Source organism: Helianthus annuus, chromosome 12 (assembly GCF_002127325.2).
Source record: "Helianthus annuus cultivar XRQ/B chromosome 12, HanXRQr2.0-SUNRISE, whole genome shotgun sequence".
NCBI classification, from domain to species: Eukaryota; Viridiplantae; Streptophyta; class Magnoliopsida; order Asterales; family Asteraceae; genus Helianthus; species Helianthus annuus.
In genome coordinates this window covers 7,829,266-7,842,149 of record NC_035444.2, presented here as the reverse complement: position 1 = coordinate 7,842,149, position 12,884 = coordinate 7,829,266, and the positions used below count along the sequence as shown (strand labels likewise).

Here is a 12,884-nt window from a genome sequence, read left to right as displayed (position 1 = left end):
TGCAGCTCTTCGACTCGGTTTTGCAACACTTCCGTGTGGGCTTGTTGCGCCTCTTTGAATCATTTATTTAACTTTTCTACTTGGAATTGCAAGTTCCACACCTAAACAGCATACATAATATTAGTAAAAAAGCTATATATATACACACTAGTAGGAAAGCCATGCGATGCAACCCGTTTGACATAATATGTTAATCCAATTATATAATTAACAAACCTATCTGTAGGATCTAAGGATGACTTTTATTTAAAAAAAATGATTTGTCACGATTACTTTCTAATTGATATAATGTAAAACGAAAAACGCATTTTATCGATTTTCCTTTTTATTGACCACATAATTAGATTACACTCAACCTTCTAAATAAAAATTACTGTATATAGCCTTAATAATATGATAAGGGCCAATCTATCCGGACACCCACTGCGCCTAAATCCACACTTTTGCAAACCTAGACGCCTCGTATAGACCTATACGAGGCGTCCATGCACTGAATTCGATGGGTGTACAGGGGGTGTCAGGCACGTTGTTTAAGGAACCCTATACGCGGGGTCTTGGTCTATACGAGGCGTCTCCGTTTGGAAGTTTTTTTTGGCTGAAATGAGGGGTGTTTTGGTGGGTTTTGGGTTGGTTTTTTGGATGGTTTTTGAAGATTTGTTTTTTTGATGAAATTTTTTTAGGTTTTAAAAAAAGTTTTTTTTTCTTTTTTACACTATAAAAAGTTGTTGTTTTTTAAAAATTAACTATTTGCCTTTAAAAATCGTTTTTTTTTTATTTTTAAAAAAGTTTTGTTTTTTTTTTGTTTTTTACAATATAAAAAGTTTAAAAAAATTTTTTGTTTCAGCGTCGATTAAATCAACTATTTTAAAAATCGGCTCTTTAAATATATTATATTGTTTTTAACATTTTACTTTTTTAAATATTATTCTTTCGATTAAAATTTTATTTCTTTCAAATATTGTTTCCGTATTATATTCAGGGGTTATATTGTTTCCGTATTATCTAAATTTAAGAGAACAATCATTGAGTAACCGAATAACTGAAAACAAACATAAATATGACATATATAAGATAACTGTTTACATCCATAACAAAAATATAGAAGATAAGTTTGTACATCCACAATAACAATAAAAACAACAACAGGTCTATGCATCAAAATCCGAATCTGAATCCTGATGCTGCTGCTGCGGCTGGTGCTGCTGCTGCGGCTGCTGCTGCTGATGTGGTGCTCGAACCGGTGGAAGCGGTATCGGGGGTAATCCCTCTCTCTCTCGTCTATCCTGCTCCGCCCGTACCAACCAACCTACCAAATCGTCGAGCCTGTCAAGCCTGGCTCGTACATCCGGATGTAGTGCAGCTCCTGGGGCACCACCTCGAATAGCGTGACGTGGAAACTGAGGTGCCCCGGCAGGTGGCGGTGGCTGTGGCCCCGCTGCACCGTCTAGATCCTCCGGAGGGTCCTCCACGGGCACTACATCAGCAGGATCTGCAGGAGGATGAACGTCCTCGAAATGCTCTGGTAGGTCCTCCTCTCTCCATACGCCCCCCTCGCGGTTTTTAAACCGCGGGCCAACCGGGAACCTCTTGATAACCCTCATCCCCCATAGCGACGGCATACCCATCCGCGTCGGCATGATGGCCGGCGTCCGTAGATGTGGGTCCTGATGTGGTACGAGGCCAAATGAACGGGCAATGACGGTCACGTACGCCCCGCCATACAAAAATCCGCGCTCCTGCCGGTGATGGCCGGAGGCGAAGTACTGGGCTAGACCGTGTGCTAGCGCGCACGGCCTCCTATACAACAAACAATATAGGAAAAAAAGATCTGTGGTCGTACACCACTCACGGCTGTAGCCGCGCGCTGATATAGAAGTGGCGAGCAAATGGTGCAGATACCTGCAGATAGTGTTAGCGAAATACAAAAACAGAGATTAATAAACAGTGCATATAATCACAATAATTGCAATAATAAACGTACATACCTGTATAGTGGGTCGCTAACAAACGACACCCTCCCCTTCGACTTGTCATGCTCCCAATGATCCGCCCCCGCAATCACCTGCCAAAACCCAACAAGAGTGGGTTTTTCAACCACCACTAGCCCCGCTGTGTAGATCTCAGTCTCGATCTCCTCCTGCATGTATAAACCAGAGCGCACCGCAAACTCTGCTAGCGTCATCGAACGCTGAACGCCAGCAAGCCTGAAAGAAACCTCAGGCGGAGGGGGAGCACCTGGGTACGGAATCATAAATAAAACAATATAATAATAAATAATAAATAATAAATAATAATAATAATATTAATAACAATAACAATAATTAATAATAATAATAATAATAATAATATAAAGAAATAAATAAATAAATAAATAAATAAATAAATAATATTAATAAATAAATAAATAAATATCAATAACATTCACCTGGGTACGGAATCGGCACTGGCTCCCCAGGAGGGTGAAATGTGAATGACGAAATGAACTCGACCAGCAGCTCCCTGTAGGTCGGCGTGTGCGCCAAATCAAAAAGACGATGCCACGGGGAATCGATAGGTATAAACCGACGCACTCTCGGCGTCTCAGCAATCTCCTCCATCGCATCCCAGTCGATCGATGCATGCGATCCAACGTGCATCCTCCTAAGCTTCTGGCAATGACGGGCGGCGTCAGTGCCGTCGGGAAACTCTAGATAGGGATGCCCCTGCAACGTATCCACAGGCGGTCGCTGTCTCCGTCGTGGACCCTGCTGAACCGGCTCTATGTGCATGTCATCGCCCGGCATCAGATCGTCCTCCATAATAAATACTGTATACGTATACAATAATAATAATATTAATAAATAATAAATAATAAATAATAAATAATAAATAATAATATTAATAACAATAACAATAATTAATAATTAATAATAATAAATAATAAATAATAAATAATAATATTAATAACAATAACAATAATTAATAATAATAAATAATAAATAATAAATAATAATATTAATAACAATAACAATAATTAATAATAATAATAATATAAATAAATAAATAATAAATAATAAATAATAATATTAATAACAATAACAATAATTAATAATAATAATAATATAAATAAATAAATAAATAAATAAATAATAATAATATTAATAATAATGTTTTTAATAATAATAATTAATAAATAATAATAATAATAATAATATTTAATAATATAATTAATAAATAATAATAATATTTAATAATAATTAATAAATAATAATAATAATATAATTAATAAAAAAAAAAAAAAAAAAAAAACAGACCCTCGTATAGCCCTCGTATAGGGCTATACTCAGCGTCCTGTTCCACAAGTTCTTCATCATCATCAACATCAAACCCCCAAAACCCAACCAAATTCAACTTTTAGGGCAAACCTACGGTCTAAAGGCATAAACGAGACAAAAATACTTAACTACGGGATGAAATACGTACCGGTGATGCTTCGATTCTTCAAAAATACGGTTGAAATACGTACGAGGCGTATAGATCCGAATGCACCGTATATGTGTGTGTTTTTGTTTGTGTGTGTGATCTGTGTCGTCTAGGCCCCCCCCCTGTGTTATACGAAGCCTAGACGCCTCGTATAGAGCTATACGAGGCGTCTATGCTTTTTGCTAAATGACATTTTTGCCCCTGTTTTACCCTTAGTATAGCCTTTTATCAGGGGCAAAATGGTAATTAACCATTCCAAAAAGATATTTCTGGAATGGTTAATTACCATTTTGCCCCTGAAAAAAGGCTATACTAAGGGGTAAACAGGGGCATAATGGTAATTTAATAATACATTTTATTAATTAAAAAAAGAAATGGCAAAAAGTAACCGCCTCAACTGTACTCCTCGTACAGGTCTGTACGAGTCGTACAATTTTGAAATTACCTTTTAGCCCCTGCTAAGTGGCTATACTGGGGGCATATCAGGGGTAAAATAGTAATTAACTAAAATGATTTTCAAAATTCAAATTCAAAATTCAAATTTAAACCGCTCAAAGAGACGCCCCGTACAGGTCTGTACGAAGCGTCTACTTTCAAAAAATTCAAATTTTGAATTTCAGATATTCAAAAATTGAATTTTCAAAATCCCGCTCAACTGTACTCCTCGTACAGGTCTGTACGAGGCGTCTGGTTGGTGTAAAATTACCTTTGAGCCCCTGGAATAAGCCTCTATTGGGGGCCTATCAGGGGCTAAATGGTCTTTTGTGCAATATGATACGAGGAGTCTAGTTCTATACGAAGCGTATAGTTTTTTTTTTGTAGAAAAATTTAAAAAAATACTATTAATTCCAAAAAAATATTATTCATTACAAAAAAAATACTATTAATTACAAAGTTACACTATTAATTCCAAAAAAAATACTATTAATTACAAAAAAAATACTAATAATTATAAAAAAATACTAATAATTACAAAAAAATTCTATTAATTACAAAAAAAATACTAATAATTACAAAAAAATTCTATTAATTCCAAAAAAATACTATTAATTACAAAAATCATTCTTCCGTGTAACTATCTATGTAATTAAGACTGGGGTTTGATCTTGGTCGAGGATTCATTATCGATGTATACCATTCTAGACGTGGCAAGTACATATCTTCCCATTGTTCTGTGTGGGGTCTTCGGTGGGTCAACCATAGCCCGTGTGCTGGTGGCATAGGATAATCCCCTTCCAGCTTAACATGTATGAAGTGGTTCTCGTTAACATGTGTAAGCGTTATGAATAATGGTTGTTGATTAGCCGGAGGACTTAGTATTGGGAAGTAAGTGGAACTCGCACCCATGGTTGTCGTTAACAGGTGCACCCCGATACCGTACGTTTGTGCAATAAGAAGTCCTGCAAAGGGGAAGTCCATCCAGTGATTCTCCCCACAACCGGCCACTGAATCCCAAATTAGGCCCTGACGATGCGTGTAAAAATAACCTGCAGCCCATGCTTCAAATATTGGGAACCAGATCGATTCGTTCTGATCCATTTCTTGGACAAGGTCCCTTCTAATACGCCCCCATGAACTCTGATCCATCCCTAAGCCCACAGCCACAGACCGAAACCCACAATGACCGTCCGGCATCACATCTCGTATGCACGAGACGTACGGATGGAACACTGGCGGAATGTCAGACTTAAACCGTTCGATGATTCCCACGTACTCGTCCCCAATGATTAAAGGAAAACCGTGATCATCTCGTGTCTCTTTCTTCTTAGAACTCTTTGAACGGCTTAGGGTCGCTTTGGGTTTTTGGGACCTTATAACCGACTGTTGTGAGGCTTGAGACGGAACGTACGAGCTGTGGCGAGGTTTATCGTACTTACTTTGTCGTGAACCTTCAAAGCACGTGTTTGCATCACCGAAGGAGCTTCTCCTCAATTCTTCATCTATACGAGAGGCCTCGTCCAACCTTTCTTGTACCTGCTTTGTTGTTGGTCGGCCACGAGTATTTTGTTGGACAACCGGTGGTTTCTTGGTAGATTTCGTTGGAGTCAACACCGCTTTAATCTTTGAAAGCAGGCTTTTTTGCTGAGCTGGAGGGTGCGACTGTAATTGTTGTCTAACAACATCTAGCTCTTCGACCACGTCAAGGGAGTCGTCTATCAATTTACAACTTTGGAAGTTAAGTTTCCGCCAGAAGACGTCTATGTCTTCGAGTTGAATCGGATGCTCTGCACGGTTAAAAACAATATTGTTTAGGTAAAATGAAGGAAAGGAAATATATCACACAAGTGTTGTACGACGTTCAATAATTATTACCTTCACGCATGTACTTTTCTATCCTACAAGCACAGGGCAACCCACAGCTGTGCCACATTTGGCAACCACATGATGAATTAAAGCGCTCCAAGACATCTAGCCTCCTAATTGCCTCTCCATGCAACAAGTCAAGGGCTTTGTGGGATACTTTTCCAAGTAGGTGTTGAAACATCGGGTGTTTGTGGTGTTTCATTGTTTTTTCGATGCTTTCTCGAAAAGTCTTCCTTATTTCACCGAACTGTGTCTCAACTATATCCCGGACACAACCAACTATACGGTCCAGCGAGCTCCTATCTTCGACGTATCTCTTTAAGTTGGCATGTTGGCTCTCAACTCTGTTTGTAGTACGATTACCAAAGTTGCGCCTCTTATCAGTCCACGCAAAGACAAACATCTCCTTGTAGTCTTTTAGCCAGTTATCGTACACGTATTTGAAGACTCCTAAAAAGTAAAAATAATTTAATAAAATTTGCATAGGTGAGTCGTATGTTATTAGAAAAACTTACTAGAACGTTTGCACTCCACAAGTCGCTTTCGCATGTTGCGCAAGTGGTAGTCGTAGATGGGTATGGATGGAGACTCAATCAATGAACCCCAGAATGACAAAAATGTCTTCCAGTCGTCGTCTGTGAAGGCACCCTTGCAGTGCTTCATAACATTCTGTTGTATGTGCCACCTGCAAAGAAGCCTGGAGGCGTCTGGAAATACTTTAGCACACGCGCCCATAAGGGCTAGGTCTCTATCCGTTAAAATCACACGTGGCTCCATACATTCATCCAACATTGCCTTAACCCTCTCAAGCACCCACACAAAGTTATCACCCCGTTCTTTACTAACAACGGCATGCGCGATAATAAACGATTTGTTGGTAGGCGTCATACCAACAATCTGGATAAAGGGCATATTGTATATGTTTGTCTTGTACGTTGCATCGATCATCATGACGTGGGGGAATGCACGCCACAAGACTCTCGAGTCCCGATGAAGAAAGAAGATCTCTGTTACGATCTCTGTTCCGGGTTCTTCCCGGATCTCGTAAATAAAGTCGTTCTTCATCAGCACATTTTCTAGTGACTGCATGGGAGTCAATCCTTGTCTTTGTTCGGCTCTAATCTTCGCTACAACGTTTTGAACGTCTTTCTGAACATGAAACCTGTCGGGGTCCTGCTTCCTTATCGTTTGAAATATTTTGCGCGGCTCCATGTTTTGAGCTGTCAGCTGCTCGATCAGTTTCATTTCGCTTGGAGTAAACCTTCGCACAAACGCGTGGGCCGACAGGTCCTCACAAAGTTCGTGGTTATGTTCAATTGTTCCGTCTTTTATCTCCCAGGTTTCATACGGGTGGTTTCGGACAGCCAGCAGGTAAAACGGGCAACCGGTTTTTTTGCTTCCAGCTTTTCTAAGTGTTGCTGTACTCTGGTGCTCACCACCACGATCACATTCAAGCCATACCCTCCCGGTTCTTCCCCCGATTTTCTTTGATCGACGGGTGACAATAACGAAACCATCCGCATTTGCTATTTCTTGTATCCGTTTCTTTAGTTCATCTAAGGAGTTGAAAACCTGTAACATCGACAATAATAATAATAATAATAATAATAATAATAATAATAATAATAATAATAATAATATAATAATAATAATAATATAATAAAAATAATAATAATAAAATTAATAATAATAAAATATTAATAATAAAATAGTAATTTATACCGTCTTTTTTAAGTACAGACTGTCCAGAATGGGAGGTGCTTCACTACCATATCTACCATATCCACCATAACCACCATATCCTCCAACGTCCGAATTGTTTTGATGAACATAAGGAGTGCCCGGGGAAATGAATTGCTGATGATCACCGTCTCCTCCGTATCCACCGTATCCCCCGTATCCACCGTATCCACCATATCCACCGTCCCCTCCGTATCCACCGTCTCCTCCGTATCCACCGTCTCCTCCGTATCCACGGTCTCCTCCGTATCCACCGTCTCCTCCGTATCCACCGTCTCCTCCGTATCCACGGTCTCCTCCGTATCCACGGTCTCCTCCGTATCCACCGTCTCCTCCGTATCCACCGTGTCCTCCGTATCCACCGTCTCCTCCGTATCCACCGTCTCCTCCGTATCCACTAGCAGGGTATGAGTCATCTACAGGGGCTGTTTCATCAACAGGAGGATGCTTGTTCAAATCTAGAAACGGGCTGTTTTGTTTTCCTTGTATACTAGACACAACCTCCTCTTGCTCATTAGAATCGGGAATGCCAGACTCCTCCAAAATAGACAACCGTATCATCATTAGTAAATAATAAACGAAAACAACAAGTAATTATAACATTTACGCTAATAACTGTTACCGGAACGCTTTCGTGCCCCCAGTTTTCGCTAGAATATTGCCCGAAGATATAGTTGCCGTTCCAATATGATGACATTTCAACACTCCGGGATGATAATAACGCAAACACAAATAAAAAAACAAACAGAATGTGAGTGGTTTTTTGTTGAAACCTCGGATGTGGACCAAGAACGCACTGTAGGTTGCATTTTATGGGAGCTAAAGACGCCTCGTATAGGTCTTTACTCCCCGTATGCCTTTAAGTCATGTCAGACATAGTCCCTTCATAGTCAAATCGGTCAGTCCAAGACGCCTCGTATAGGTCTATACGAGGCGTCTAAGGGCCTTCGTATTGGCCCCTCGTACAGGCCTAGACTCCCCGTATAAGTTGACTGATGTGACGTTGTACGAGGTGCAGAAGTTGGTCGGGAAAAGCAACCCTATACGCTTCGTATAGCCCTATACGAAGCGTATAGAAGGGTGTGGATTTAGGGAACAAGGTGTCTGAATATGTACACCCTATGATAATATTATACCTCCTACATATTCAAATTCAGTGGACATAATATGATGACAAGAAAGTGTTTTAAAGAACTGCAATGATAATGTCATCATAAGCCACGTATCATTAGAATATTACAGAAACTAAACATAAATGAAGTGTAATTAACCCACCAGATAGATGATGTATTTAACTCCTCCTTGGAGTAATAGTCATCCTTGAAACATGCCTCCTTGTCTCCAAACTGAAACAAAAGAAACAACACAACTTAACAGTAACTTGAGACTGTCTGCATTGTCTTAGTAAAAAAACTAAACGTCATCACGAGAGATTGTCGCTAAAAAAACTAAACGTCATCACGCAACACATAAAACGAATCACATAATCATGTATTGCAAAATCAAAGAGCAAAATAAAAACCGGAACCGAGGAAGAGGTAACTCCCATTGGTAATCTTGTTCAAAATTATATCGGTGATATGTCAATATGTTCGTTACCAACGGTTCCCACTTACGTTGATACACTTTTGGCAAATCTATCATCATTGAAACCCCTTTATTTTACCGTTTCTTCGTTTAGTTATATCCGAATATAGTTAAGCTACAAATTACCAATTTCTTATTGTTTGTATTCTTAACATTTGATATGATCAAGAACTAACCATTATATAATTTTGACTGATGACAAATATATACTTAACAAATATTTGTCAAACATATATACCTACTATGTTAGAAAACTCAATCAGTACGGTATTGTGTCTCAATTCGATGTTTTGAAAGTTATTTTGATAAGAGATGCAAAATCACTTTTTAATATCACCACTTCTAATAGAAATAGAATCAAGAACAATCACAAAGACATGTTGAAAACTTTTACATTCACAACTTATTGCGTCGATAATATTACAATTAAGTATTAAGGTTTAAAAACAATATTGAAATGTAAACTAGCTTCGTGTGTTGACTGTTGACCAATTAACTTGTTTATATAATTTTCTATCTTTCATGTGGAATTACTATTACTATTAGTTTTAAATATCAAGAAAACAATATATATAATGAGAAGAAAAATAATTAATTTTAGGAGAAGAAAAATGTTGTTTGGTTTCGACGTAGTAACTATTATTTTTCACCTACTACCTTTATATCAAGTTCTAAACCTGCAGCAGCAACATAGTTTTGCTTTAGATCAAGTGGTCGATAAGAGGGTGAGGGTGGCCTGTAGTTCCTATCTACATGAGAAAGTTAGGGACCCATTCTAAAACCCCTAACCAAACACCAATTCTAAAACCTCCACCAAATAAATCGCAAATCCATGTAACCCTAACCAAAACAACAATTCTAAAACTATTCCAAAACGCCTAACCAAAACAACAATTCTAAAACTCCTATCAAATAGACCACAAATCCAAGTACCAACATTAACTTCCAATGTAGAAAACAAGATCAAAAAAATAACAGATTCTATAGCATAATTTAAACAAGAACAAGAACTGAAACAAGATCAAGAACATATATACCAACAAACCTGCAATTAGGTTAGGGTTTCTTCAAATCGGTGTCCAACCTTGTGCGTTTAAATATCAAATCGGTGTTCAATCCACCACCGCACCAAATACCGCCACTGCAGTGGTCGTGCATCCCCTCGAGTTTGGCGGCACCGCCGCCGTCGCTCCTCCGCGAGCCGCTGAGTACCACACAGTTGCCTCCCCTGCTCCTTACCACCCATCCCGTTGTCACCTTAAACCCCGGTCGCACCCACACAACCCTTCTGCCACTAAAACATCACCGGAAAACCACAACCGCAGCGCCGTCGTGACCAGGTGGCCGGCCGGACGTCATCACTGCATCTTGCCTCTCTCTCTTTCTTTCAACTCTCAAGCTTTCTCTAGATGTCCAGATTGTGTGTGTGTTGAGGGAAAACTAAATGGGGGCTAGGGTTTTGAATTTTGTGGAGATGAATAAGGGGAAGAGATAAGGTTGATTAAATAGATAGGGTTTGAGTGGGTAAGTTGGTGTGTGTCATGTAAACGAACCTGTTCTTTCTCGTTAGATGTGTGAATTTCTGACACAACCCGAAAACACGATACGAATCTAAGACAAAGTTTGTGGGTTTAGAAACAAGAAACACATTTACATATAGAGACAAGAAACACATTTATATATAAATATACACCTCCGCATAATTAAATATGAAAAAAATAGATGTTTTAGTCGGAAATTGGTCGGAAATTACCGACAACTTTCCGACCAAATGTTATGTTTCGTCGGTAAGTGGTCGGAAATTTCCGACCATTTTCCGACACCCATATCCGTTTTTTCGATTTTTCAGCCTTCTAACATGGTTTTTTCGTTACGTATTTTGTACACCTTAGTTATACATACAAAGCTCTTACTTAACCAACTTATACGTATAATTATACCAAGTCATACGTGCGTGTACGCTATCGGGACCCATTACTTATATAAAGCATATATTGATAATTATTTATTTACTAATGCTACACACATGAGAACGTTATCAAATACTTTTATAGAACTTTAAATGTTATTTGGAAGTTTTATAAATAATATTTAGTTTTTGATAAAAATGTCTTTAAAAAAGAACAGAAAACTTATTAATAAAGTAAATCCAATAAATAAACAAAGTAAAAAAAGTTATTTTCACAATTTTTGAAGTGTGTTTACAGTTTTCCAATTTTGTCACTTACTTTGGTACAAATAAACCTAAAAGCAGAAGAGGACAAAAAAAAAATTATTGAAATATTTGGACTTACGGCTTTGTTTCCTGGCCACTTTAAATTTGTCAAAACATAAGTAATGTGCATATTTTAAACCTAAAAGTACAAGTTACAAATGTGTGAGAATATTGGATTAGTTATTAAAATATTGGATAATGGGAAAAGGACAAAGTGACTCCGTCTTCTCCAAACAGCTACCGCTGCAAGTTTTCATCTATCGGAATTTTCGTTTCCGTCGAACGGAAAACCTCCATTTCATCTCATCTTCAACTACAGATCGTCTTATAGGTGTCCTCGTAGTTGTTTATGAGTATCCTTTGTATAAAAATCGAAAAAAATAAATAAATTTACACTACCGTTCAAAGTTGAGCCCTGTCCCGGGACCAGGCTGGTTGTATTGTAGTTCCGCCCCTGGGTATCTTTATTTAATTTTTTTTTACAAAAAGACATGACTTTCGTACAAGCTGGTGGTGATTTAACATCATCAATCGGTGTGTGCAATTAACATTAATCAGGAGTTATAGAGAAGAGTTAATTACACAAATGGGTCCTGTGGTTTATACATAATTTCGCCTTTGGGTACTAACTTATTTTTTTAACAGGTTTAGGTTCTATGGTTTCAATTTTGTAACACCTTTGGGTACTAACACCAAAATTAGTTAATTAATGACTAAAATACCCTTGCATTTTTTTAAGTTTATCAATGTAACACATTTGGGTACTAACACCTAATTTTATTTAAGTTTAAATCAATTTTACAAAATCTATTTATTTTTTTATTTTCATAATTTTATTATATCTCTTAATTAACATAAACTCTATTTATTTTTTTTTATTTTCATATTTTTATTAAATTTCTTATTTAACATAAAATCTACTTGTTACACCAGTATTTTTTTTAAATAGATTTTTTAAATAAAATCTACTAGCTATATAGTTTTATGTAAATTAAATTTTAATTTTCAGTTTTGGATTGAAATGATTGATAATAATAAATATCTTTCATGTAAAAAAAATTAAGCCATTTTTAACTCGTTTTTTGTTCATTTACATTTTACTATTTTAGAAAATATTTAATTTACATAAAATCTACTAGTTGCACCAGTAAAATCTACTAGCTATATAGTTTTATGTAAATTAAAAATCTATTTTACAAAAAAAAACGAGTTAAACAAAGGCTTAATTTTTTTTAGTTTTATCTAAAATACCTAGCTATATAGTTTTATCTAAATTACCTAGCTATATAGTTTTATCTAAAATACCTAGCTATATAGTTTTATGTAAATTAAATATCTTTCTAAAATAGTAAAATGTAAATGTACAAAAAAACGAGTTAAAAAAAGGCTTAATTTTTTTTACATGAAAGATATTTATTATTATCAATCATTTCAATCCAAAATTGAAAATGAAAATTTAATTTACATAAAACTATATAGCTAGTAGATTTTATTTAAAAAATCTATTTAAAAAAAATACTGGTGTAACAAGTAGATTTTATGTTAAATAAGAAATTTAATAAAATACGAAAATAAA

The 12,884-nt window shown here is 36.9% G+C and overlaps 1 protein-coding gene across 2 annotated transcripts; it reads right to left on the bottom strand.

The window, feature by feature from the left end:
- Positions 1-915: 915 nt before the first annotated feature.
- Positions 916-10,723, bottom strand: LOC110892374. 2 transcript variants are annotated; one of them, XM_035980752.1, is made up of 6 exons: positions 10,139-10,719; positions 7,489-8,852; positions 6,282-7,338; positions 2,426-2,806; positions 1,986-2,235; positions 916-1,899 (listed from the first exon to the last, which is right to left on the bottom strand). In XM_035980752.1, the coding sequence occupies exons 2-6, from the start codon at positions 8,068-8,070 to the stop codon at positions 1,149-1,151; spliced, it is 3,021 nt and encodes a 1,006-aa protein (XP_035836645.1). In that variant the 5' UTR covers positions 8,071-8,852; positions 10,139-10,719; the 3' UTR covers positions 916-1,148. The 2 variants fall into 2 exon arrangements, with proteins under 2 accessions (XP_035836645.1, XP_021996837.2); XM_022141145.2 differs by lacking the exons at positions 916-1,899; positions 1,986-2,235; positions 2,426-2,806 and adding exons at positions 4,473-5,687; positions 5,776-6,216 and having other exon boundaries at positions 10,139-10,723.
- Between the last annotated feature and the right edge of the window lie 2,161 nt (positions 10,724-12,884).

Bases quoted from the DNA above. Each gene is read 5' to 3' on its own strand.
- LOC110892374 (XM_022141145.2), bottom strand. From the start codon at position 8,070: ATGATGATACGGTTGTCTATTTTGGAGGAGTCTGGCATTCCCGATTCT. The intron at 7,339-7,488 runs GTATAAATTACT...TCGATGTTACAG, and splicing joins GTCTGTACTTAAAAAAGACG to GTTTTCAACTCCTTAGATGA. The intron at 6,217-6,281 runs GTAAGTTTTTCT...TTTACTTTTTAG, and splicing joins TGTGGAGTGCAAACGTTCTA to GAGTCTTCAAATACGTGTAC.